Source organism: Ambystoma mexicanum, chromosome 1p (assembly GCF_040938575.1).
Source record: "Ambystoma mexicanum isolate Mex_15411 chromosome 1p, UKY_AmexF1_1, whole genome shotgun sequence".
NCBI classification, from domain to species: domain Eukaryota; kingdom Metazoa; phylum Chordata; class Amphibia; order Caudata; family Ambystomatidae; genus Ambystoma; species Ambystoma mexicanum.
Window position 1 is genome coordinate 775603913 of NC_090921.1, and position 23704 is coordinate 775627616.

The window sequence follows — 23704 nt, forward strand, 5'->3', positions numbered from 1 at the left end:
CTCCAAATCTAAGTTATATTATCTGGTTGATTGGAAAGGATACGGCCCACAGGAGAGGTCTTGGGAACCCTCAGAATATGTCCACGCACCTCGTCTGGTCAAGAAATTCCATCTGAATCACCCCAACAAGCCAAAACCCCCGGAGAAGACACGCTTAGGAGGGGCCTTGAGGGGGGTGCTGTCATGATCACTGTTCCCAAGGAGCCAGGACCAGCCCAACGTCCTTGGGAGCATGCCCCTAAACCTAATCCTAGGCACCAGCCGGTCCCTACTGGGACCTTTTGGACCCTGCCCTGGCGCCGGTGGCACCAGGCTCATCAAAACCATCGGTCCCGGCACTGGAAGCGCCGGGCTCATAATTGGTGTGAAAGTGCTTGGGTGGACTTACCTGCAGCAGACCATGCTGCTTACTTACCAGCCACTTAGAAGCCCTCTGTGAACAGGAACTACTTTCTTACCTGGGTGGGGCAGCTCCACTCCCTGGATACAGCACTGGAACTCTTCTGGAAACTGGAACTCTTTTCTTACCTAGGCGGGGCCGTGGAAGAAGATGCCTCATCACTCCAAGGCTATTTAAACCACACCCGATAGCTGAAACGTGCTTCGCGTTATTCTGCATCTGCAGCAGAACGCTCACCGAGTCTGTTCCAGCCTTTCCTCTTTCGATCCTGAACCTGCAAGAATTATACTTACCATTCCTGTATCCAGTCAACATCAGCACCTGCAAAAGACGAGAAACAACAGGTTAGCAAGACAAACTCTACACACAGTGCTTTCTCACCTGATCCATCAGCCGCGGCCGTGTCTTCACGCTGCACCTTCGCCTGCAAAGCCAAAAGCATTGTTATATTTACCGGCACGCCGTGAATTCTGGATTTCTTCATTCTGCATCGCCGCCTGAGAAGACAAAGTATAGTTAAAACTTACTAGCATTCCGCTGACTCCGGCGCTGCAAACCAACATCTGAAAGACAAAAGAAAAAGACATTAAGCAGGTATTTACTCACGCCCATCACGCTCGTCGCAATAAAACGCCTGCGAATACTCCGGCGTCTCTTTAACACAAACTAAGCTGCAAGGAAAGAGACAGTTAGAGCGCTTGCCATACTTACGAATTTCCAGGCGCTTCACTCCATCTTCCATCCAAAGAGTCCTGCAATACATAAGGGAAAAGCATTATACAGGGTTTTCAATATTAACGTGCCACGCATTTAAAGACTATAAAGACAAAAGGTGTCCAGAAACTCGCCGCTCGTGCAGATAACGACGGTAACCATCCTCTGAATTCAAGAGGCCAATGTTTCACCAGTGAAGGAACTGGCAACGGCACCCTGCACCGGACGCAGATGGAGAGCCCAGCATTCACCTATCTAAGGTGAGCACGTTGACCTGGGGGGAGGCTCTACAGAAAAGCTGGGGAGAGAGAGAGGGACATTCAACAACCTAGGCCATTAACCCCCATATTCTTTCACCTGCAGAAACCTCACTCTTCGAGTTCGACACACAGTGCGAAGAGGTTCGACCCCAGAAGCCAATCGAGTCCTGCACATCACTTTTCGAGTCACAGACACCTTCCTGCCAAGACCCGCGCCTCCGTCGAATCAGGTGAGCGTTACAGCTCCACTGGCTCCCGCTTGAAAAAAGAATTCAATTTAAGATATTGACACTTACCCATAAATGTGTCCATGGAGAGGCACCACCATACCTGAAGCAAACAATAAGAAAATATGTACCTAACAGGTCCCTGCGCTCCAGTGCTCAACATCTATTGATCACACCACAGATCAAACGAGCGAGAGGATTTGGCAGATCTTTCCTTGTTTTTGCAGAAACAAATTGGAATAAACTTTCCTTCTCCAGCATGGGGTCTGGCATGGATTCACATGCTCATGAATATTCCCCGTCGTCAGGCTGGGAATCCTCGGTAAAGAAAAAATCAGTATCGGTTTCGTTTCTGATCTGTCTTTCTTAGTAGTAACCAATCACTGATCTCTGGGTCATACTGCCCCCAGCCAATGACTGCCCTCTCCCTAAGCCCCTCCCCTGGCAGCCATCCTCAGATTTGGTAGCACGTAAGTGGCAGTATAACCAAGTGAAGAGCTGCAGAGGGGAAGGAGGGAGGGTTCGCCTGTGAATCCATGCCAGACCCATGCTGGAGAACAAAGTAACTTGTTCTTTCTCCAGCATGGGGTCTGGCATGGATTCACATGCTCATGAATATAAGAATACATAGCAGTATACACATGCACAACCACGGGTGGTGGCAACAGGCTCAACATTAAGCAATACAACAACTCAACATTAAGCATCTCTTACCTCCTCACCAGGCTCACCTTAAGCGAACAGGTTGCGCAGCACTGCTTGGCCAACCCAGGACTCCCGATCGACGCAGTAGAATCTTGTGAAGGTGTGCGTCGACCTCCACGTAGCAGCCCTGCAGATATCCAGCAGGGGCACACCAGACAGGAACGCCGTGGTAGCAGCAATCGCTCTGGTCGAATGGGCTCTCGGACGGCCGGGCAGCGGTCGGTTTGCCAACCGGTGACAGTGCATGATGCAGCCGGAGAGCCATCTGGAAATGGAAGCCTTCGAGAGAGCCTTCCCTTGATTCACAGGTCCAAAGTTCACAAACAGCTGTGATGTCTTCCGAAAACTCTTTGTGCAGTCCACGTAGAACTTCAGCGCTCTAGCTACGTCCAGCGAGTGCAGAGTCCTCTCGGCCTGCAACGAAGGCGACGGGAAGAAAACTGGCAACGCCAAGTCCGACGGCACCTTGGGCATAAAGGAGGGGTGCGTCCTCGGCACCACCCTCGTGTCGTGAAAAGTCAAGTATGGAGGCTTGCAAGATAGGGCCTGGATCTCTCCCACTCGTCGTGCGGAGGTGATGGCCACGAGAAAGGCTGTCTATCACGACAGGAACTTCAATGGCGCCGAATGCGGCTATGGCATGGTATAAACAAATAAATAAAAAAAGACCTCAAGAGTTTTATAAGGAATTTGGTCCTAATATCACTAATTACCTTATCCAGGTGTTACAGGAAGCGTTGCAGATCGGGTCATTGCCCCCAACGATGCGTGAGGGTGTTATTTCCCCGATTTTTAAAACCAGGCAAGGATCCAATGGAATGTGCCTTTTACAGGCCGATATGCCTGATTAACTTAGATACGAAAATATTTTCCATAATTCTAGCGAATAGGTTGCTCCCATTTCTTCTTTCTGTTGTGCATCTGGATCAGTCGGGATTCATCCCGGGTCCCTATATGGCGCATAATCAACTGAGGCTGTTTTCATGTTGACTCGGATGGATACCTTTGTGCAGGCGGTTGGAGCGTTTTCAGATATGGAAAAGGCATTTGATTCGGTCGCTTGGGATGATTTCTTTGTTGTTCTGGGAAAAGTGGGGCTACCGTCCTATTATTTGCAATGTATTGGGGGTCTTGTATTCAGGAGTGACTGCCCGGATTGGTCTCTTTGGCATGCACTCTGCATCCTTTGAATTGGGGCAGTGGATGCGCCATGGGTGTTTGTTCCCCATTTTGTTCGTAACTGCAAGGAGCCGCTTGAGAACACTGCGCAGACATCGAGGGCTTGCATTGGGAGTGGTCAGGGAACTGATCTCTTTAAGCAGATGACGTTATTTGGTATGTTAAGGATCCAGAAAGAAACCTGCAAACCGCTTTCAGAGGAGATTGAAGCATTCAATGGAATTTCTGGACTGCAGGTGAATTAGTCGAAGTTCATTTTATTTCCATTGAATCTGGCTACGCAGCAGCCGCTGGGATCAGACGGATTCCGTTGGGAGCAGATGTGTACTAAGTATTTGGGAGCAGTGGTCAGCAGAAGCCGATCACAGCTGCTGATGGATAACCACATAGCTTGTTTGGAGTCGCTACGTGGGAAAATTGAGCAGTGGGCTCCACTTCCAATTTCTCTTATGGGCAGTGCAGCTATCATAAAAGTGGGGATCCTTCCTAAACTATTTTGTTTGTTTGTCAATATCCCAGTCTGGCCTGGTTCCCAATATTTTGAAGCGCTACGAACGTTGATGATTAGGTTAGTGTGGACCCCTAAAACTCCTAGGGTTAGGTGGGGAGGCACTGGAACATAGGAACACAGGGGTCTTAATGTGCCCGATGTGGAACTGTATTATTTGGTGGCCCAGGTCTTCTTTGTTTCATACTGGATGCTGGGCTTGCAGCCTTTGCCACATGTGCATAGTGCGAGATGGTCAGCTCCTCCTTGTTCTCTGCAGGGCACTTTGGTGTTGATGTAGATTGATAAGTGTCCCTTTGTCATGTACAGTTCATGAATGGCAGAGGTTGTGCTTGAAGATGGAGGCATTAAGTCTGTATACCTCGGGGCTAGCTTTTTGGGATATCCAGTGTATCGCCCGACACGCAATGGTATCATTAAGAGAGATTGGTCGAGACTCGGGATCAACAACATGTTTGACTTCTATGTGGATAGGGCTTTCGATTCTTTGCAACTGGTTGAGACCAAGCTAGGGGGGGTGGTTTGGGCTGGTGTTGCAATATATTAGGATTTGGGAGGCATTTGGGGCACGGTCTCCAGTTTTCCCTTCTGAACCACAGGCATTTGCGTTTTTGAAATATCTTGTTAACTCGGCAAACGGCAGAAGGGTGGTGTCCACTATGTACTGGACGGTATTGGATGCAGCACCTAGGGGAGCATTATTGTGTAGATCACAGTGGGCAGAGTATATTGGTATTGATCTGGAGGATAGACGGTGGCAGTGTGTGTTCGAACACTAAAAAAGTGGTGATATGCTCTCGGTTCAAACATACTCAATTTAAATTTCTCCACTGAGCTCATTTATCCTATTCGGTCCAGAAGAAATTTGACAACTGTAATGATGGCTGATGCCCTAGATGCAAAATTGACCACCGTGTTTATACATGTTTTGTGGGATTGTCCCTCTCAGTCGTTTTGACGGCAAGTTACTGAGCTGACTGGGCATGTGATTTATCACAAAGTGCCTCGAGACATTCTCTGTTGCCTGTTTGGGTGGCTCCATGGAATTTCTAAAGGCGGGAGGAAACTGCTGTCTATTTGCATGATTCTAGCTAAAACATGCATTGTATTGCTCTGGTCTAGTCCTGTTTCTCCAACTGCTGGGAAATGGTTACAAGACTTAACTTGGTGTTGTGATGTAGAGCATGAACATTGCAAGATATTGCCCAGAAATTCCAGGCCTGGGGATGTGTGGGGCCCGGTTCGTACTTTCATATTGGCAAGAGATTCCGAGGATGATGCAGAAGCCGGGGAGGATAGGGTGGCTGCTTGAGGAAGCATAACTGGAGGGAGGATCCGGGGTCCGCCAGAATGGTACGAATATGCTATGTATATGTACTGTGATTATTATCGCAAGAGTTGTAATTCACTAGCTCATGGGATTGTTGCACGACTGTTACTGAGGGTGCCCGGCTTGCAGGAACACCAGGGTTTGAAGGGGCGATGGGAATTTGTTTTGGGCGTGATAAGGGACTGTTGCTGGATTCCAGATTATGACTTGTTATTGCATCCAACGGTACAACTGTACTGTGGTCTCCGGGTGTCGGATGTAATGTGAACCTTTTGCCAACTAAAGTTTTTTTCAAAAAAGTAAGTGAGAATAGAGCAGCATGTTTTGCACATTTTCCAATTCTTCTCCAATGCTGTCCTGGATTTCTTGCAGCTTTTTTCTCCCTTTGAACTGGTGAAATACGATGTCCTTAACGAAGAGGCGTTTAGAAACGAGGAGGGACGGTGTGTGAGAGCTACCAGAGGTAAGATGAAGTGGGCCTTGTGGCCTGTTGGATAAACTTTGTGCTATGTTCTGTGCTCTGCTGTAGGGTCTCCAAGGTCAACCGATCTGTGTACATACATAAATTAAATAGGTTGAGGTTTCTCCTAGATCTTGAGCTCTAAAATCACCACAGAGATATTAGAATGTGTGTTTCTATTGCAATATTCCCCTTACATACATATTTTCCTCCATACCAGTCCTCGTGTAGTTCTAGTCAAGCTGTTAAATCTTCAAAGGGAGGGTTCCAGGACGCAGCAGGACCAAATGACTATTTTAATTTTAGGTTGGATAGTTTAAAATCATTTTGGAAGACTTTGAGGAAACGATCGGACTGACCATCCACACACCCCTGCCTAGAAAATCTGATAACAGCACCTTAGATACATACTGGAGCTGGAAACAGAAGTGGGGAGCTGGAGGCCTGGGTAGACATGCAGAGCCTGCAGTCCGGCTCCCAAAAAGAGCCCTCTGGAAGGACTGACGAGCCATGCGATTTCTGCCCAGAGCCATTCTGCAGCAACCTGGGATGGATGCGACCGAGGCCTGGTGACACACCAGTCATCATAATCAGAGGAATGGGGACAAAAGTGCCCATCCCCATTGTATTGTGGGACTGGGTAGAGATCTTGCTGCTGGCCTTCAAACAAGTCAGGCACACCATGCCATCTGGGAGCTTGAGATTGAGGCTCTGAGTGATGCTGCATTCTGCCCATCTTCTAGATTTGCGGGAGAGGGGCGGGAGGGTAATGGTTTTTGATCACTTGAATATAGGCGCGTTATAAATGCCATATCATGTCATATCATATATCCACACTGGATGCAACCTGTGGCAGGTGAACAAGGCGCGCCATGCCAAATCAAATCCATAAGGAATGGGAAAGGCGTTGGCTTCAAGCTAAAGATTGGAGAATCCTGCAGGTGACCAAATATATGTTGCAGTGAGGACAACTTGTCCTCCTCCTGGTCTTCTTACCTGAATCTGCCAAGGGATACCGGCTAGGCATCCAGGACCGATGAAGCAGAAATTGAAGCATAATTTGCAGTGATCCCTGAATGCATCTACCACAGCTGCCAAAAACCTAAATAACCTGGTGCAAGGGGAACCCTGGAAGACTCAAGGTCAGCATCTGCAAGATTCGGCTAGTCTAGTAGATTTGGAATTGTTTTTGGTATTATAAACATAAATCCAATAAAGTAGACTATCTTGTGTGTAAATTTGACATCCGCTTGAAAAAAAACACTAGAATAGGATAGGAGAAGTGGAAAATGTTGTGTAGCCTGGAACATGCGGGAAGCAGAGTCATTCAAAATGAAGCTTGGTGTACCACATGTAGCTTCTCCGATTACATCGTACTTGATGTATGTTATCTTTTCTTGGGCCATGTTTTTTAACTCTAGAGACGTTTTTCCTGGCTATTTTACCACTACCATAAAGCCAAGTTGCATCTTTCTGGCCCTGCCATGACTTTCTCTGTCCGTATAGTTTAGGATGCAGGCTTATTGCATATGCAGGTGTGCAGGGACAAACCTTGGGGCCACCAATATGTGGCCCATTTCTATTATAGACCACGTTTAGAGGCACAGGCTATCCAGGACCTTGTGGTATTCTTTTTCTAGGAATAGTTCCATGTTGCTTATTTGGTTGAATCAGGAAGTACTAGCATCTGGATGTTTGCTTTAACCTTACCTACAGATCCTCGCTCTAGAATCTACTCCCCCGGGTGGACAACAGCCTTCAAAATGGGTCAGTACACTGCGTCTAAAACGGACCCCTGTGCTGACTAGGATGGCTGCATAGGGACTCCCCAATTGGGCTTCCCAGGTGGTAATCCTGTCATGCCTTGAGTTGGACAAGATTGAAGAGGCAGAAATGGTAGACATTTCTCAACAGTATGTCTAGAAAGGCTTAAGAGTTCTGACTCCCTGTATCTTGCTTGCTCAACATTTTCTATTGCTTGTTTGCAATACAGCAGTAAACGTTTTCACAATGGACAGATGTGTTATTTTATGATGGCCACCACCTTGAACAAATGCCGTCCACTGATCTATCATCACTAGAGGACTTGCATAAAAAAGGTTTCTAGACTGCTTACCCGATGCACGAAAGCTGTGCAATGTTGTGCGACATGGTGTAAATATGATTCAGGGTAGCTGCCTAGAGAGCGGCTGGAAGAGACAGCGGGAGTGGTAAAGGTAAGTGGTTGGAGCAGCAGGATTGTGGCAGCGGTTGTGCGCAGAGGTGGTGCGGGGAACGGACGGATGGGGACTCCCCTTTGAAATGGACAATGTTAAGGAGGGGGGGAAGCATAAGGCCAACCTTGTAGGGGCTAGGGGAGGTGGCCTTTATGGGTTGCCTTCTGCATTGTCCGTCTTTTATTTGTGGGGTTCGGACACCAAACCAAAGCAACATGGCTCAAATGTATGTTGTCTGATTAGGACAACACTTGTCTTTCAGCGCCTGTGTGGCTTCAGTGCCTGAGAAAACACAAATCAACTGAAGAAGCCCTGCAAAGCAATCAGAGCTTTTTCACACCCACAGTAGCACAATCTGCGATTGGGATGAGATTGTGCATCAGAAGGTCCAGGGGAACCAACACAAAAAGAGTGTGGATTAGTGTTGTTAAGGAAGGGAAAGGGTAGATTCATAAGGAATTGGCTGCAAGTTATTGGACTTTTATTTGGAAGACCTTGTTTGTTTCTTTTTTGCCTTGTTCTCTTCTTGCTTTTTCTTTGGGGGCACTCATGGGCTCTTAAATTGTATGCTATTGTGATCTCCATGAAGGAGGCAGGCACGGAACGAAGTGCAATGAGTGTGTTTGTGTAAAGTCGAATTTGAACGATCTACCGAGTTTTACTCGGACAGATGCAAAGTCACTGCTTTATTTGTACTGTGACCAACATGTTAATTAAAACAAGTTCGAGATTTTGAAAACACCTGCTCTGGGTCTCCAATCACGAGCCACCATAGGTCATGCGTTGCCACCTCGTCTTTGCACACTTTCATTGGTCCAGACTCTAGAAATGAAACGTGGCAACTCTTTTAAGGAGCTGGAGATTCGGCTAGTTATTGATACGTTTATTTTAGGGTTGTTTGAAAAGGGTGACAGGGTGCCATCTAAGGTTTTTCAGATCCTTGTGCGTTCTGCAGTTCTAGACACCTTAGCGCGCACACATTCTACATTAACGCATCTGTGCTCTCATGCAAAGTAAACCTCAGCTTGTCCTGATATTGATTGAGGAGGTAAAAGACTTGGCCTTTATACTGTGCTGTGACTGCTGGTTTCTACAGTGCATTCATTTCTAGACCAGGAAGGTGTTGGAAGAAAATATGTAGTGATCTCCTAGCAGCTAGTACACTGAAGCGGGGTGTATCAACTGGCAAGTTACATCAAGTGGAACTATCCACAACAGAAGGGGACCCACCAGCTCTCACCAACTAGGCAGCAAAGTTGGAATTTCAGCCCAGAACTATGCAAGTGACATCACGTCCACTCTTGACATCACACCTGGCTGCATACAGGTAGAGAGACTGAGATGCCACACATCTCTCCTTGTAGTAAAAATTCACCCATAACCAGGAAGGGGGCGATGCCACACATTGCCATTTTTACAGATGTGTGTACAACAGAGAAACTAGACTACACCCCACCTCTTTCTGCATACTATCTGCCAGCAGGGCTGGCCTGAAGCAGATTCCCGGAGGACCCATTCGCTCACGCACCAACACCTAGCATTATTTGGAAGCATTACCCCCAAAAAGAGCCCGCCTGTCACCACAACAATGAGCAACCAAACGCAGTCACACGTGACATCAATTACGCTCATGACATTTCCCGGGTCTGCATGCAGGTAGGGAGCAGGGAGATTAGTATGCCACACCTCTCCTCTCCTCTCCTAATAATAGCTGTGCAGATTGTTTTATTTGGGGCCGTTTCTGATCGGTAAACCACCTATTACTTTTCTGCAAACCTTCATCAGTGGTTGTAAAAATGAAATTCCAGAACGTTTGTTTATGTATGGTCTGGTAGGAATTCAAAGCTTTTTGTGTCATCTTTCAGTACATTACCCCCTCAAATGTTTGCTGACTGGCTCACCTTCACCCTGTCCTCGCGCTCAGCCTTTGAAATGCACCCTCTCGTTGACTGCAGGTGAGACTGGACTTCTGATCAGCCCTGTGACTGCCCGAAGTCCATTCCTCGGTTATGCTGGGAGCAAACAACTTTCAGAAAAGAAGATTTTGAAAGATGTCTTCAAATCCGGAGACAAGTATTTTAATACAGGGGACCTAATGATGCAGGATCAGAATGATTTTGTGTATTTTAAAGACCGGACTGGAGACACTTACAGGTATTGTGGAGTTGGCTACTGATGTAACTCATGTTTGATGGTCGCTTATGGCAGCAAAATTGTATGAATTCAATGGTTCGGGTTCAGAGATCGCTGCCCACGTTTGCATGCACTAACCAAGTGAGTCAGAACTGTTCATCCTCGGAGGGTAGCATGGCGTGATTGCATACTGCATGGCAATGTTACACTTGAGGTGTGGCACTTCGCTTCTCAGCACAGGCCGATGACATTGATTTACCGTTCTCTGCTTACGTCAATTGCTTCCAGACTAAGCGTCCTATTGCCTTATCCCTTGGCTTGGATAGAGTGTAATTTATATTCAGAGATCGCACCAGGCCGTCTCAACCTTTTCAATTGGAAAAGCACCCCGAGGCATTGGGGTGCTGGGGTCAGGAGTCCTGCGACTCTGATAAAGAAAGCCTAATAGCTTTTCGTCGTCTTTCTTCAGCGGTCATTTTGGTTTTCATCTCCCCTGTTGGTTACTGCGTGTGTTCTGCTGTGAAGAGGCTAATAACCTGGATCCTGATAATCTGCAGCCACTCCCCCACTCCCCGACCATTGCTTTTTCTAGGATTTTCTTGCAGAATTACGCAAACTGAAGTTGATGCTGTGCACATTTTCCCCATGGAAGCATCCGTCTTCACAAACTAAAGGCAGTCACTTTAAATGTGTATTGACTGGCCAAAGACTACCTTGCCAAAAGTTGTCCAATTACTACTTGTTTCACCCGACTTGCACATCTTTGGTGTTGGACAGCAGATGTACTTGGAGATTAATACATATGTGGCACATGTTATATTACCTGAGTGAGGAGACCTGGGCAATCACAGATTGGAATTCACACTATGAAACATTCTCCAGATCTACAGTGCTGCCTCCTCTAGACAAAGCACTTTACATTTCTTTCCCTGAATTCATTCTTCCCACTCCTCTTCATTGAGAGTAGGTATGCGCTCCAGTGATACAAAACTGCACCAACTGAATCGGCACCACAAAAACATTTACCATGTTCTAGTGCCCTTTTGCATCTGAAAACCTGAAACCACACCAATCCTTTTTTTGTTCTTGCGTTCAGAGTTTCCCAGCTGTAGGCTAGGGAAGACCCCCAAACATCATTTGGAGATGGGCCCCCATGCATCTTCAGCGGGCTTTACTTACATTTTGTCTTTTGTTGTCAAGGAAATTCAGTTGTGTTCTGTGCAGTATGTTCTTGTTAAATGCAAGTTCTTTAATCATGTGTTTGCATACATATAAACTGTAAGGCTTCGTAATTGTGGGTGGAGCAAAATGGCTCCGCTTTAATCCGGTCACTGCTTTCTTGTGTTGTCTCAGTTTCATGGTATGCTTTATTTTTTTGAGGTGGAAAGGTGAGAATGTTGCAACAACGGAAGTTGCTGAGCTCGTTGGGGTGCTGGATTTCTTCCAGGAAGTTAATGTCTATGGCGTCTCCGTGCCAGGTAAAGTTGGGTTCCTCTTACTGCTCTTGAGGTGGGAGGATGCTTCTTGGTCTCACTGCTTTTGTAGGAAAGGTGGAAGATGCACTTCTCCTGCGTGGTTGCAAGTCATGGCCTGTGAAGCCCTGCCTGGGCGAGGGTGTTGCTTTTAGCAGCAGAGTTAGAGAGTACTCTGCGCATTACACTACTTTTCAGCTGTGAGTTGGCCCTGTGGGGACATAACATTAATTTCACTAACCATTGCCTCTTTACTACTTTGTCTCATCCCATTTTCTCCATACTCTTGAGGCTATTTCGTTCTATTGGGATGGGACTGGAGTAGAAGCACATTTATAAAGAAAGTTAAGGTGCCAATGCGCATTTGCTTTCCCCCATGTGGGAACCAAACTCCCTTCCCATCCACGCCCCCAGTCCTTGTTTTCCTTGTTGATGGGCCGTGAGTGTGTTACCAGTTCCTGTTACAGCTTCGCCATTTTCATGGGGGGGGGGGGGGGTTATACCAGCTGGTAAAGGCTTTAGGATGTAGGTTTCCTATCAGGAGTCTGTTCCTGGTACCGACTCGCACCACCTATGCCCCCATGGTCTGGGGCCTGGCCATTTTTGGCCCTCCTGCATTTTGTGACACATTTTTTCTGCAAGTTCTTCAATCAAGGCTTCGAAGGTGGGGAAGGCTTCTATCGCTGCCCACTGCAAGAGTTCTGCATCTTTGTGTCAAATAAAAGCTACAAGATTTATATTCTTACCTTCAGTCAGAGGACACCCCAGCGACTTCATATGGATTTGCTAATCTCCGAGAGGGAAATTATTCCCTTTCCTCTTCAAAATGATCCATTCCTGGGCCTGCACAGTGGGTCCTAGGACCTATATGAGGCTTCTGGGTTTGCAGAATATATCGGGTAGGGCCAAGCCAATCTCCTGGTAAGCTAAGATCAATAAGGGATGGGGTGTCACCACTTGGGATAGGCTTCCTCCCCTTTTTCGTATTGGCTTTGGTCTGGTATCTCATGGGCAGAAGTTGAGCTGTGTGCTGGCTGTCCCTCTCCCCCTGCAGGAAAGGGATGGGTGCCATATTGGCTGGTTTATGGATATGGTTGTGGAGGATGAGGGCAGCAGACATTATTCTGATCTTTCCCTCCATCTTTTTGTTGTTGTTTTTATAGTGATTGAGAAGTGCCTGTGCACACTCCTTTTCCACTACAATGGCGAATAAGCCTGAAAAATATGAAGAGTATGTAGCAACAAAAAAAAGCAGCAAGCTTCTGTGCCTAGTCAGACGTCTTCATCTTGTACATCTTCTCATTCATCACAAGGAAAATTGCCAATTTCCACTTTGCTTGCCACCATGACTATCACACTGGACTTGCCACCGATCAGCTGGTTGCCTCCCTCAGCAGTCGGTCTGGGTCTTCCCTTAGTACATTTCTCAGTATGGAACAGGATCCCACCTCCATCACTGTCACAACTGTGATGAATCTGAGCAATTCCTCCCTTCTCCCCATACGGGAGCCACCCCCTTAGAGGCAAGGGAGGCGAGCCTACTATGCAAGACCCTCACTAGGGGTCTGGCAAGTGGGAATCTCACTGGAATGACTTCTCTCTTGCACATATGGATAGGGAAAATGCCTTTTTCTCCTACAACTGGATTTCACAAGGATCCTTCTTTGCCACTCTTGGCTGCAGGCAATGCTGAACACTGCCTGAATGCCCTGGACAGCGAAGGACACTGTTACAGCTATCCCTGTGACATGTATAAGAAGAGGACCGATTGTAAAGCAGGGGGGTACTCCTACGGAAGCAGGTCAACTGCTATGCAGAGATGTGCCTCAGCAGTATTTACGTCCTGGGGTAGCGAAACCAACGGAGAGGAAGAAGATGCCTACTGAATGCCTGTGGGTTGGTGTTCTACCCAACCGAGAAGCCCATGTCGGAACAGGAGCAGAGAAGGAGAGATCTCAATTCCGTCTGGTGGCACAACCACAAAGGAGCTGCGGTGGCCTGGAAGACCGGCAACGGACGCTCAGACCAGACCGTACAAGGGAGCTCTGATCCCCGAGCTCTGTGCATGTTGGACCGTGGTTGCAGAGATGTCTAGCCACAGGGAAAGCTGACAAGGTTTCGGGAGCCTGAGAAACCTGAGAGTGGGAAAAGCCTATGAAAGGCGGATTGAGAGAAATATAAGCATTGTATACAACGATTGGAAATCATATCGAGGTTACAGGAGTCTGAGAACCTAAGAGTGGAAAAACCCTCTGAAAGGTGGATTGTGAGAAATATAAAATCGCGATTGGGTAAGATATCAAGGTTACGGGAACCTGAAAAACCTCAGTGTGGAAAAGGAGGTGTGAAAGTAAGACCAATACTGCGAAAAAAAAGCACATGAAAAGCTATTCAGGATCCAGGAGCCTGAGAAATCGAAGAGTAAAAAAAAAAAAAACCCTACGGGGACTGAGAGAAGTATCAACACTGTGAATAATGGCTGGGGAGCTATCTAGGTTGCGGGTGCATGAGAAACGTGAGTGGGCAAATATCCTAGAGAGGGGGAAGAAAAGAGATATTAAAGACGTTTTAAGTAAGGCTAAGAATGCCAGAGAAATTTCAAACTTTGAACAACCAGGGTGGACCAGTGCCCTACACATACATATTCACAAAAAAAACGTTGTTAAAGGGACGTTATGGCTGCAAAAGGAAAAATAGAAAAACCAAAGAAATTCTCCAGTCATGGTAAGCTATACAACCATAACCCGTGCCACCGCCATGCAGTGCTACGACTAACACCCAGGACATCAAAGATGACATGCCAAATGGCATCACTGATGACATTGCATATCTGGGCGGTTGTTTGTTCAGCGACGGTGAGAATTTTAAGCAGATGAGAACTGCACCAACATAGCCAGAGTCATCACCGGCTCTAGGCTAGACTACTGCAATATATTCTTTCTAGGAACCTCCAATAAAAACCTAGAGAGACTACAAGTCATACAAAACAATCCTCTCCGGGCAGCCCAAGGCATTGCCAAAAGAGAACACATTTCGGAGGCCAGGAAACTAGCCCACTGACTCCCAATAAAGGAAAGGATTGTCTTTAAAACTCTGACACTGACCCACAAGTGCATTCACCTCACTGCTCCCGCCTACCTCTCAAAAATAATCCACCCCGTCTCCACTACTAGGCCAACTAGATCACCGTATACCAACATGCTCTCTGTGCCGCTAGTAAAAAAAAGCCAGAGCGGGCGGATCCAGTTTCCCCTATCTAGCACCCATTCACTGGAATGCCCTACCTCCCACGATCCGAGGTGAGGCCTCCCTCACCACTTTTCGCAAAGCTATGAAAACCATCCTCTTCACATAAGGTCCCGCACATTAACATGAATACTCACACATGACCCAATGCATAAGTTGTAACACAATGACCACGTGCAATGTCTGTAACAACAGCATGATGTTCTGTAATATCCATTATATCAACGACCGCTACCATGCCTGTACCTGTGTAACTAAGTTCTTGCAAGTAACAGCGCCTCAATGCCCTTGGGCTGCTTGCGCGCTATATAAATATAAATAAATAAATACATGAGTTAATCTGGTCATACTGCATTAAACCATGATAGACCTACTGTATGGTGCTGTATATGTAGACCTTAACCATGTGCTATGTTCTTAATGTACTTTCCTTAGGATCTGGGCTGAGCTCATGGTGCACATACATGGGATAATAATCAGGCCCCTGACTGACATTTTATTTTTTAAACATGAAGAAAAACTCTAATCCTGGTGTCATGTTCTGGTCATGGTGGTATGCATTGATGCTCTCCATATGTACTTTTTTGTACTAACACGTGTGCAGTGATTCTTGTATTGCTAGCTGTTAGTCAAGATTATGCTAAGCTTGGATTTATGATTCTACTGGCCAATATTACCATATTAAAAATATTCTACTTCAATGGTCCATGCTGCAGCCATTGCCTATGTGTATGTATTATTAGATTGCTGTATTAACAACACTTCAAAAGAACATTAGTTTCAAGAAGTACGTTTGTGATACATGGAGTAGGTATGTCATGAGGTCTCCCGATCACCCTTCATGTGTTGCTAGCAATATTCTAAACCAAACCCCTTCTAAGGACTTCATCAGAATGAATGTCATATGTGATGTCAGCAATGATGCCATTTGTGATGTCATCTTAGATGTCCTGGGTGTTCGCCTTGGCAGTGCATGGTGGTGGCGCGAGTTATGCTTGCATAGCTTACCCTAACTGGAGAATTTCTTTGGTTTTTCGATTTTACCTTTCAACCATTACATCAACAAAACTTTTTCAATGATTTTCATACATTTTTATTAGTGCAACTTAACCATAACGTCCCTTAACAATGTTTTTTCAGTGAATTTCATAAGTTTTATTAGTAAAAATGTTTCACGATTACAGCACTGGATATGTAATAAATAATTCCACTTAACATATACGAAAGAACTATAAACCTCTCTTAACAAACATATTTTTTACAACGCATACGGGTGTGTGTTTTCAGCAGCACATGCTGGGGATTCAAGTCATGGTTGAATTGTCTAAGTCCCGACTATATCCCCAGCCCCCAAAACCACCCCTATTATCCACTGCATCTAGCCTGCGTCCTAGTCCAGTGTCCACTATTACCCCATAATGTGACCAATGGCCAGTGCTCATGGCTTACAGCCATGGCCAGTCTCCACAATCCATGGGGGCATGGGCGTTGGCCATACTGCATGCCCCAGTAAGCAAATCAGAGTAGACCTTTACCCTTGCCAAGGGCCAGTCTCATTGCCCAGGTACCAAAGTTATTTCACAATTTTTTTGGACACTTCTGAAGAAAAAAAAATCGGAAGAAAAAAAAAACAGAACAGATTTGCAAAAGCATGCTTCCAGGTCCTTGCTTATGCTCCCTGCGCATGTTTGCTGAAATCCCGTCCAGCACTAAGGCTGCAGCCTCAAGCCGAATTTTATCCCCATTCAAACTATCCTGATTTAAAAAAAAATGTTACCACATAGCTGGTCCCTGGTTGCCATGGCCAGTGACTAGATTGTTGCCCATGGCCCGGACAATCTGGTCACTGCCCATGGCCACAGGCTATACCTCGGTCACAAAAGGTATATCACTATTTTTTGTACTTACATTATGACCTTTTTCAAAAAAAGAAAACATGGACATGTTTGTAAAACCCTGCTTTCGGTCCTTGCCAATGCAACTTGCACAAATTTGCTGCAAATTCATGCGTGCGTTGTAGTTAGTGAAAATAGCGATATAACTTAGCCCCCACATTGACAAAATACATTCACACTTTGCACAAACTTTCAAAAGTTGGGTCTATAATCTTTTTGCAAACGTTTGTGTAGATTCGTCAAACGGCACCAAAGTTATAAGCCATCTAAAAGTGTTGGAACCCCCTCTTGACAAAATCCCACCAAACTTTGTAAAAACATATAAATTGGGTCTAAAATGGTTTTGCAAATTTGTGTGCAGATTCGTCAAAAGGCACCAAATATCCGTTCAAACATTTTGGGAGCCCCCGCCCCCCCCCCCCCTCTAATTTTACCTCATCTTGGCAAAACGACATCAAACTTTCAAGAGCGTATCCCATTCTCATCACCCCTAATCTCCCATAGATTTTCATTAGTTTGACAAGTGTAAAGTTGTGTTTTTTAATGTTATTACCAATCTGTCCGCAGACTATGGGCGTAGTTCACGAATCAAACATGGCGTCTGTTTCAAAAGTTTTGACGTACCTCATGTTTTTAATTAGCAGTCAGAGGGCGTATATGATGTCCCCGAACATTACGAGGCTGCCTGATTGGCCAAAAGGCACCCGTGCACACCAAACCAGGAAATGAGGATATGGACCGGACACAGATATCACTAATTTGTTTTACTTACATTTTGGGTATTTAAAAAAAATCTAATGGATGGATTAACACCAAATTTGCAATTTGGACAAGGCCGCCACTCCTCATGCAAGTTTGGTGCAAATCAGTCCAATGGTTGGGGCTATAGCCGCAAGCAAAACTTTTTTTTCCATTCATGTCTAGCTGGATGTCAAACTTTTTGATGCCCCCCTATACATTCCCCCCCCCCCCCCCACCCCCACCCCCACCCCCACCCCTTTGGTGAAACTGCACAAAACCTTTTTTGCAAAGTTTTCTGAAAATTCATTGAACGACGCCAAAGTTATAAGCCACCCCAAAACTCCTCTTCCCATGGGTTGAGCAACTTTATCATAACTATAACGCCGCTACCGCGGGCCCTGTAATATACTTTGTGTGACAGAAAGCCAATGGTCCAAGGGTTGTGGGACTTTGGGGAGTCTCAGTGCTTCGAAGGAGGAAAAGACAGATGTTTTATTTTCTCAGCAAACCTTGACGAAGGGGATTATTTGCTTCAAGAAACAGTTTACGTTAATAAAAAGGAGAGACTGAAATCCTTACCTAGCTTCAAGGCTGGGAAGAATATCCTGCTGTGAAAAAGGACATTTAAAGACTGAGAACCAGTCAAGGGTGAACTGGGCCAAACAGAAGCCTTGCTGAGGCTAGTATTCAAGCCTCCCCTTTTCCCTTTTTAGTTAGGTGTTTTCTAAAGTGGTAGGGCCAGTTAGTTGGATGGGATTTGGATTAAAAAGAACTTTATTTTGGACTTTTACATACATCCTTAGCATTTGTTTTGCTAGGTAGGGAACTTTCCTCATAGAAATAGGGAAAGTTTGGCATTTTGATCCTTTTATTTTGAATAAAAAACCTGTACCATGAGACAAAATCATCTCCTCCTGGTTTGTCACACAGCCCTACTTCATAAAATTCAATACCCAGACAGTCTCAATAGAGCCCATTTTCTCAGTGTTGCCCTATTCTATGCAACATGAGGAAAATCTGTTGCATAAGCTTGGCCATGTGCTCTACGACGCCCATTATGCATTCTTCCTTTATAGATATTATCAGAGAAGTGATGCATCAGTCAGCGCTGCCAACACTTGTGGCTTTTACGGCCCCAATATTGCTTGCATAATCTCAATCAGCGCTGCTGCCACCTTTTCTTCATGCAATGCCTTGGGCTCCTTCAGTGGCCTCCACTTGCCTACAGATGCTCCAAAGGAGATTCCAATATCAAAGCAACCTCTTCAGATGCTTATTTGGTGGTGATATGTTGGATGAAGATCAGGAGACGACCTCATCCGTCAAGGCGTTCCATGAAAGAGTGTTGTGTTGTATGGACTACATTGAGCTTCATGTTCTTGAACCCCCACAAGCAGTTTTGGTCAGGCATTCCGCGCCAGCATGTTCTTCCCAAGCCTGTCCCCCAGTACTACTAGTACTTCCCATGCTCCAGCACAGTCCTCTATCGTCTTGGCGACACTGCAACATCATAGATCCAAGCTTTTCAGTTACTCCTTGCAAAGATGAGAGCGTTTTCAATGCTATGAGAAAAAGTATACTGAAACAGCGTCTTGCATCTGAGACATGATAATGCCAATGCTGTTCTGTCGGCTTATAGCTTGCATCTATGGAATTAAATTGCAAATTGTCCCTCTTTCCTCCCTGACGATAAAGGACCAATTCCTCAGTAGAATGGGAGGCCAGGCCTGGCCATTGACATCCTGCAGAATATGGCGGGATATGTCGATACTGCATCTAGGAGCATGTGTCTGGGTCTAAATGTGCGTAGGGTAAGGGTGCAGAAGTAAGACTCGGACACAATGCTATTAGAATTTTGAATATAGACTTTTATTAATAAGTGGGTTGGAAAATGTCTCTCTAACCCTAAGGCTAAGAGGGGTTTCCCTACCTTGAAGGAAACAAATGATTTTGTCTGGAAGTCCGAAACTAAAAGGTCTCTCACTGTCGTGTCCCAAAACCTTACTTCTGTCCCTAACACTAAAAGTCTAGCATAAATGTGCAGGGTTAGTCTCCTCTCAAAGGAAATAAGAGTGTTATTTGTGCTTTCAAATAACAGAAAAGTTCCCAGCTTCGCTGCCAGTGAAAAGTGTTCCAAAAATAATGTTCCAAAATGTAAAGTTCCAATCTTAGGGATGTGCTACTTTCCTCTAGCTTCTTTCTTGGAAGCTGTGCAAATGTACAGAAAAAAACGAAAGCGGAGAAAATGGCAAATATAGCATGGGGAAAAATAAACAAATGGAAAAAAGGTCGTTCAAGAGGAGTGGGGTTGCGGGCGTGTCCCCTGCTTCCCTAAAAAGGAAAGTGGGGGGACAAGTGAAGTTTTATAATAAAAAAAGGAAAGACCCTGCAGTGCTGGTTCTCTTCCTCGCGCGCGAAGGGAACCGGCGTTGCAGGGGAATTGCGGAGGCGGCGGCACACTTTGCGGTGTGCTGCTATGAGGTAAGTAAGGGTTTGGGGGGGGTGTTCCAAAATATCCATGGCAGACAAAACCGAAAAAATTGCGTTTGTTTTTTCTCCCTCGGACATTTCACATACGATCATTTCTTGGTATTCCTGCTTATGCAAAGTCGCTGAATAATTGTTGAGGATCTGTTGTCTGTTTTCACAGTTACTATTTCTTACTAGCATGGTGTGCTGGGTTCCCAGGCGAAGTTTCCCAATGCTATGGTTATGGTTCTTTTCGCCTAGACGCCTTGACATGTATTTTCTATGTCTGCCCATATTACCCATGCTCAATATGGCCTGTGATCTGAGTCGCAGAGCAGGCCTTCTACACTGTGCTATAAAAACAGTTCAATATTGAGTGAAATGCAGGCCTCCTTGCTATAATGCACAGCACGATGTAAACAAGTTTATATTTGGTGAAATGCAAGCCGCGAGATTTGCTTTTCCATGGTGCGATGGAGTACATGTGAGCTTTTTCTAAAAATTGGGCTGCAAGCCAATGACCTTGAGCCTGGAACAGCACCTTTTGATTGTGTAAACAATGTCTGTTACCCGCTTTGAAAGCCAATGTACTTGCCAAGCAATCAACATAGATAGCACACACTGCGAACTACAAAATGCAGGCCATCTGTAGTTCTATTATGAAGGACAGAGCCATGTCTCTAGCCATGCTTTCAGCTAGAAATACAATTGTTGGCAAAAGGACAGGACCATGTCCTTGGCTAGTCTTTGCAAGAGAAAGATGTTCTCGGCTGAAATGCAATTGTTGGCAAGATCCTTAGTGGTCTCTGAAGAACAGTCAGTATGGAGGGTTTGAAAATGGGGAAGGCACAAAGGGTATATAACAGAGTGAGCTCAGCCCCTGGTCATTGCTGTTCAGGGCGACGGAGCTGGCAGGGAGACTGGGGCAGGCACAGATGGCTGGACTGAGATGGAGAAACAGATGAGGCCCACTCCTAAATCTTATTTTCTGTAAATGTGAAGCCTTATGCTGGGCACTGTCCATTTTGAAACATTTGAGCTGCATTTTGAGCTGCTTAAGGAATTATCTCTTGCTTTTCCCCCCAAAGTATATAAGCCCAGTTCAGCTCACTGCCTAAAATCAGAATCCTTATTCTGGATTGGCTATATTCTGAGCATCATTAAGTCTAAAGGGTATTTAAATATTTTTGAAGCATTCAGTGCTATTTGTGTGCATCTTGATGAAAAGCCCGTGGGGCAGCAATAGGTGTTTCTTTTGGATTTTTTTCCAATTATTTCATTTTTTTCAGTGTTTGCATTTTGTTTTGAATTATGGGATTTCTACATGCATCCAGCCTTTTCGTCCAGCCCCCTTCGTCCCCCTACCTTCTAAAGTTAGTGAGTATAAGGACGCTCTTTTTACCCTGCATTTGATATCACATTGAGAATGGTATTGATTGAGGCAAAAGATCCCTCTATGAAATTGCTTATCATGATTTGGTGAGGCAGTTGCTAGATTGCCTAGCATGTTCTGTGAGGTTGCCTATCACGACCTGGTGAGGTAATTGGTTTTTAAGGTGACATATTTCTTGGAGAAGGTTGATCAGTCTTAGTCTTGACTTGAGGTAGAGGCCCATGAACATGGTTCAACTTTTCCATGAATAGTTTATTGCATTTGAAGTGTATTGTGTATAGAGATGATGATACTTTATTACATAATTCTCATAATTAAAATGATTTATTTTGTATACGAGTGTAAGACCCATTCATTGAGTGTTCATTACTGAGTGATATCAGATTTTTATTTATTTATTTTATTTATTTAGCGCACTTGCAGCCAAAAGGCATCGAAGCGCTGTTACAGAATGTGAGAGGAACTTGTGGTTAGCAGAGTGGATGACCATAGGTCTCATAGTTACACATAAATACACAGTGATATACAGTGGTATACAGTGATATACACATAGATATGCAGAGGTATGCAGAAGCAGGAATACTGCATAAAGAGAATCACATTGGGAGGCCTTTTAGACAAAGAGCCTAGTTTTGATAGCCTTACGAAAGGCCAGGTGTGACTCAATCAGTCTGAGATGAGGTGGCCATGCGTTCCAGTGCGTGGCAGCTAGGGTGGGGAAGCTGGAGCCACCAGCGCGCACTTTACGCATGGTGGGCGTAACAATTGTATTGACATAGTGTGACCTTAAGGGTCTTGTGGCCGTGTGCTTGGTGATTCCGTGTGTTAGGTAGGGAGGGGCAAGGTCATGCAGGCATTTGTGGGTGATAGCAAGGGTCTTAAAGACAATTCTCTGTTTGACTGGGAGCCAGTGGGCCTGCCTCCTGATTTGAGAGATATCTCTTCTGGCAGTACCTGTGGCTGCCTTTGACTTTGAACATGCTTATTAAGTGTGGAGCATCTATATAAACTGTCTATCGATGTGTTATACAGGTTACATGTCTTTTAATACACATGAAGGGTTAATGGATGGTGTGAGCAATGCACTATCAATAAAAATGTACGTGGCATTGGTAAACCTTTCCTGTGTTGGCATTTGAGAGCAGCCGCCTACTGCAGATGTTGATGCCTGCTCTCATCTCTGCAGCTCAGTGACAGGTACAAGCTTTTCCCTACCCCTATCACAGCCCCTGCTGGGATGGTCATGGATACTCCTGGACACTCCCCTGGGGGTGGAGGCAAGGCTCAGGAGGTAGGGGGGATAACAATCACATCAGTCTTTTGATGATACAACTCAGAAGGAACTGTTTCTCAGCTGGACAGTTCCCATATCCTACCAACTTGGCATGTTCTGCTACCAGGCTTAGGGTTCCTGTAGTTGGACTATTATATGGGTGTGAGTACCAGGCTCAGAATACTTTGTGACCTGTGTGGTTTCCTTCTGTCCATTGTATGTAGTTATCCCTCGGTCAGACCCTCTTGGCTTCAGATCTTGCTTTCACATGTGGGTGCGAGTCCCAGACTTGCAATGTTGCATTGTTTCTACTTGGTTCACCTCCCTCCAAGTCTGTAACTCTTTTTCACTTGCTTCAGGGCCCCAGACCTTTCCAAATGTATAATTCTGTCTTATTTGACTCAGGGCCTCAGAGCCTCTCATTTATTATTAGGGTCTTAGGCCCTTGTGGTTTTTGGGTCCGGTCCCAGACTCTCAATGCTGTGTTGCATCCACCTGGTTCCCTCTGCTACCAAGTTTGCAACTCTCAATGGTTTCAGGGTCCAAGACCCTTGTGGATATGGGTACAGGTCCCACATTTGCACCAGTGTGTTGTATTTGCTTGGTTCACTCTACTGCCAAACATACAACTGTCTCTTGTTTGGTGTAGTGTCCCATACCCTCCTTCTCCTTCCCTGGACCACCTACAGCTCCCAGTTCACCCGCGTACCTGCTTGCTTCCTTCATGGCGGTCTCCGTGGTCCCCGGGCCACTGTCTCCTTCCAGGAGGCTCTGGCAGCATTTGGGCATCCAACGGTGTCTGTAGTCTTGCTGCAGATTAAGGCTTCTCCCCGGTCACGTGTTCTGTTCCTTCTGCGCGTCGTCTCTCATCCGGTTCAGTTTCCTGCTGTTCCTCTTCGGGGACGGCTCTCCCTCTCTCGCGTCTCTCCGGCGCTTTCGTTTGAGCCTGAGCTTGAATTCTGTTGGAGCTCCCTCAATGGATTGATAAGTTCCTTCAAGCCACTCGCCGGCTTTTGGAAACTAGACCAACTTGTTCGGTTGCCCGTGAGTGATCTTTGTACTTTCTTGTCACAGTACTGTCTG

General features: G+C 45.8%; 1 protein-coding gene across 1 annotated transcript in view; it reads left to right on the plus strand.

The window, feature by feature from the left end:
• Positions 1-23704, plus strand: part of SLC27A3 (solute carrier family 27 member 3) — a 442422-nt gene that overhangs the window by 325403 nt on the left and 93315 nt on the right. Inside the window, exons 6-8 of the mRNA XM_069651264.1 lie at positions 5696-5786; positions 9955-10153; positions 11513-11610. Coding sequence (XP_069507365.1) covers positions 5696-5786; positions 9955-10153; positions 11513-11610 — 388 coding nt within the window. The remainder of the gene's footprint in view (positions 1-5695; positions 5787-9954; positions 10154-11512; positions 11611-23704) is intronic.